Source organism: Macadamia integrifolia, chromosome 2, assembly GCF_013358625.1.
Source record: "Macadamia integrifolia cultivar HAES 741 chromosome 2, SCU_Mint_v3, whole genome shotgun sequence".
In the NCBI taxonomy this organism is placed as follows: Eukaryota; Viridiplantae; Streptophyta; class Magnoliopsida; order Proteales; family Proteaceae; genus Macadamia; species Macadamia integrifolia.
The window spans coordinates 40,375,251-40,378,879 of NC_056558.1; the positions used below are offsets into that span (position 1 = coordinate 40,375,251).

The 3,629-nt window shown below is 36.2% G+C and overlaps 1 protein-coding gene across 1 annotated transcript in view; it reads right to left on the bottom strand.

The window, feature by feature from the left end:
• Positions 1-920: 920 nt before the first annotated feature.
• LOC122090659 (translation machinery-associated protein 22-like) overlaps positions 921-3,629 on the bottom strand; it is an 11,977-nt gene continuing 9,268 nt past the window's right edge. Inside the window, exons 4-7 of the mRNA XM_042660310.1 lie at positions 3,129-3,210; positions 2,946-3,013; positions 2,774-2,857; positions 921-1,293 (exon numbers count right to left, since the gene is read on the bottom strand). Coding sequence (XP_042516244.1) covers positions 1,237-1,293; positions 2,774-2,857; positions 2,946-3,013; positions 3,129-3,210 — 291 coding nt within the window. The 3' untranslated portion in view covers positions 921-1,236. The remainder of the gene's footprint in view (positions 1,294-2,773; positions 2,858-2,945; positions 3,014-3,128; positions 3,211-3,629) is intronic.

Here is a 3,629-nt window from a genome sequence, read left to right on the forward strand (position 1 = left end):
ACGGTGTTTGCCATTTTTGTGCCAAGAAAAGATTTTTAGAATTGCAAAAAGGTGTTTGATTTTTCGAGTGAAGACATGACGTTGGAGTTGTAAGTATGCTTCATGGATATGAGCTTCAGAAGGATAAAGGCAATCCAAAACTGTGAGCTTCGCACAACCAGGTTAGAATCGCCGCATTTGGATAGTGAGAAGTTTCAACAATAGATTGGGGGTTTGGGTATGTCGAGTGAAGTATCAGAATTTTCATAATTTTTATCACTCCCACTTGTTTCTAGAAACAGAAAACAAGTCTACTTGTTTCGCCATTCCTGTTTCCAAACACAGAAATAGGTATAAATTTCTATTTCTGTTTCCAAAAACAAGTGAAACGAAACAAAAAAATCGAACGGTTTTTGAATGTTTTTCCGATTTTAAGTATAGAAAAACAGAAAAACCATTTCTGGAAACAAAATCAAACGGGCCTAAGTCGTGTCACAAATCGCTTTCCTTAGATTATAGTTGCCCACGGTCACTCTCCATATTGGGACATAAAGAGTAAAACACCCCAAGGGAGGTGACTGACCAATAATTTTTATAACTTGGCCGCTGCTGGTCGACCACATAGGCGAGCAAGCCATTGAGTCCTTCCAATGGTCATCAACTGTCAATATCGACATAGAAATGTTGCTCTAGAAACATGAGATACCAAATGGAAAATTTCTTTATAACTTAAGGTTCTTCGGATGTTTAGCTTACCCAATTACCTAAATGCACTCTATATGACATATGATGGTGGTGCTTTGTGGTGATAAAGTGATCAATCTGGATTTTTGGAAAAACAATTTATCAAGCACATTTGAAGAAATAGTCACCATGGCCACAACTCAGAATCTGCATTTTTGGAAAAACAATTTCTCAAGCACATTTGAAGAAATATCATAGAACATAAAACATCCATCATTTTTCTACACATTTTCAACTACAAAATAAAAGTATTTATCTCCAACAAGATCAAAGATTAGGTTTCTAACCAATATGACATCCCATCTATTGGAACTTTACTATTGGCCTTTCTACTACATTCTCAATTTTCTTTGTTTCCTTTTCAGGGGACCTGTTTACATGGAAGCATAATAAATCGTGTGAGAAGTCACCCATCTAGAGTGGAAGACATAATGCCCTTTTTCTTGATATTTTGCACAAATTTTATGCTATCCAGTCAAAAGTCAGCACCAACATTCATCTTATAACACCAAGTTATGCAGCAGGCACCTTTCTACCATCCTCGATGAAGTAAATAGCAGTTTCTGGCACCTGGAAAAGGCAGAGAAGATATACCAATTTAGCGTCTGCAAAATGTCTGGATGGATAAAAGAAAACTAGCACATCAGGAAATCTCACCAGCTACCACATCCAGCGAAGCTCTTTCTTGTATTTTTCAAACGCAATAATTAAAAACAACAATGACCAATATAGTTATAAGGGTAATTCTAGCTCCAACATAATTTACAGTCATAGCACTCAAACAAAGCCATCTCCCAAACCACATGCTAGTTACTGATGTAAGACTAGATCACGTAGGAACTAATACCAGGCAAGATCTGAAATTATGTTGGAAACCCTGGTGTGTGTGTGTGTGTGTGTGTTTTGGTAGATTCAGTGGCTGATCCAAAAAAATCCAATTAAGACCGATCCCGGCCGATCCTGATCCAATCCGAATCCCAATTCCATTACTTTTAATCCTTGGTCATATCCCTTTCCTCTTATTGCAATTGTCCTTTTAATTCTCTATCCTATAACTCCACTAGTGTTTTATGTTGAAAGTCGCAAGCCCAGAAAAAGGATGGTTGGTGCATCAGGTCAGCAGCTGCCATTATCAAAACATTAACCAAACTCTTTTGCATAGATCCTAAAACTTTATATTTTCAAACTTATGCTATGTCTCCCAACACCCTCCCCCCCCCCCAACTCCCCACCTTCTTTTTCCAAATGTACTACTCACATAAAAAAATACAAAATTGAACTCAAAGAAAGAGAAGTGTTTTAAGGCACATTAATCTCCTCCACCAGGCCACAACACACTCAAACCTTATTAACTTGAGGTTCTACAAGGAATTTCAACGAAAAAAATAATGACTGCGCTAAGAAGGTGAAGCTACAAAAAGGATAACCATATAACATTGGAGGAATATAGGGACATCCATTGAAACAACAAATATTATCATCTACATAAATGTGTTTATATCGAAAAAGGAATGCATTATGCAAGCATATAGGCAGGGAACAAACACCCAGACAAACCAACAATTTTACATGAGTGTGCAGATAATGCTACTGATCAAGGACCAGAAATAAAAGTCACATAACATGTTAATTCATGTCCATTCACATAGGAGACTATCAATAGCGAGAACAAAAACCACAATGCCACATGGATACATGGTGGAATTGAAGCCCACAAGCATGGCCCATAAGAAAGAGTTACAACATAAAACATTAAATGTCTATCCAAGTAGAGAATCTAGTAGAACAGTAGATTAACTTAGATGACCTAAAAATTGTAGAATAAACTTGTACAAGGAGACAATTTAGATATGAATAATGTTAGCAGTCAAATAGTAATTATGTGCGTCTTAACTGCACTTTGAGTGAAAGTTCCGTCGTATAACACATGTACAATTATGAAGCATAATGGATAGTTTCTCCCATGGAACAAAGAAAAAGACTCTATACCTAAACAAGTGAAAGCACAAAAATAAAAATAGTACAAAATACGATGGTCACAGTAAATTACATCAGGCCAGGTGTCTGTAATGAACTCCACGATATCATAGGATATGTCTCCTTGAACATCAATTTGCTCCTTTTCAGTTGGTCCCTACAATTTAAGAGTTCATAAATAAGAAATGGCCAGAAAGAATGGTTTAAGAAACAGTTGATATTAAGTAAGTCGAGTTCTTACGCACCTTAACAACAGATGCCCCTGTAGCAAATTTTTTCCCAAGTTTCTTGGAAGCATCACTGAGTTTAATTCCTGAAACATTATCCCACACAAATTGAGAAGTAAAATTACGACTAAATTTTAAAATTATATATTCCAAATAAACTTTAAATTACAAATTAGACAAGGATCAGATAGTATTGCTCACCAAAAAGTTCCAGTCCTTTCACAATGGTGACACATTTGCGTTTGTTACGAACAACTTTTTCAATAACAACTTCTTGCTTCTCCTACAAAAGGCATCCATCCAGAATATCATTCCTCCATCATTATTGACAATTGATTAATAGAACAAAACATTATAACAATCTACCAGAAGTAACAGAAGGATCAATAGAACAAAACAAAATACCAATCTACCACAACTAACCGAAGGATCAATTACACAGATACAACATCAGAAGCATCCATAGTTGTCAAGGCCGACATGCCGTCGCCTAGGCAGCAACTTGGCATCCTGACCTTTTTTTTATCGCAAATCAGTTGCACGATTAGGTGGAGTCACAAAAATCGACCGCCGAAGTTTAGACGCCTTATTACGATTCGAGATTAAGTCGGCGCCATCTTGTACTTCTGATTTTTGTTTGTTACTTTTTTAATTATTAACACTAATTCTTCTTCTTCTTCTTCTTCTTCTTCTTCTTTTTTT